Raw genomic sequence first — 482 nt, 5'->3', positions numbered from 1 at the left:
TTTTGTTAATCCATTGCTAACAGATTTTAAAAGCATAAAGTCACATAACGTAGATTATTTTAAGTAGATCATCACTAATATATGTCTTAGTTTCTTTTCCAAGTAACTAAATTGTGCATTGAACTCCATAACTAAGGGGTTTTTTTTCCTCAAAGATATTTATACTGAAAGTTTACTATACTTTTTTCTCTCCAGTTGAATCTTTTATTACTTAAATAAGATTAACCTATTTTCTCTAAAATCTGTCTTACAGATCTTAGACTCTCAAGCCATGTATTTCCTTGGACTGTTGTCTCTGCTTGTTTTGCAAAGCAAAGCCTTCAAGACAAATTTTCCTGATGAAACCATTGCTGAGCTTTCTGTGAATGTTTACAATCAGCTGCGAGCTGCAAGAGAAGATGAGAATATTCTTTTCTCTCCATTGAGCATTGCAATAGCCATGGGAATGATAGAGCTTGGAGCCCATGGAACCACTTTGAAAG

General features: G+C 33.6%; 1 protein-coding gene across 1 annotated transcript in view; it reads left to right on the top strand.

Annotated features, from left to right (window-relative positions):
* The first annotated feature begins 252 nt into the window (after nt 1-252).
* The window catches only part of LOC104540387 (neuroserpin-like), a 20,974-nt gene continuing 20,744 nt past the window's right edge, over nt 253-482 (top strand). The window contains 1 exon segment of the mRNA XM_010184191.1: nt 253-482. This exon segment is cut by the window's right edge and continues 20 nt beyond it. Within this exon segment, the coding sequence (XP_010182493.1) occupies nt 272-482 (211 nt within the window). The 5' untranslated portion in view covers nt 253-271.

The sequence above is a fragment of the Mesitornis unicolor genome, unplaced genomic scaffold (genome assembly GCF_000695765.1).
Source record: "Mesitornis unicolor isolate BGI_N332 unplaced genomic scaffold, ASM69576v1 scaffold53600, whole genome shotgun sequence".
In the NCBI taxonomy this organism is placed as follows: Eukaryota; Metazoa; Chordata; class Aves; order Mesitornithiformes; family Mesitornithidae; genus Mesitornis; species Mesitornis unicolor.
This window is presented reverse-complemented; position numbering and strand designations above follow the sequence as displayed.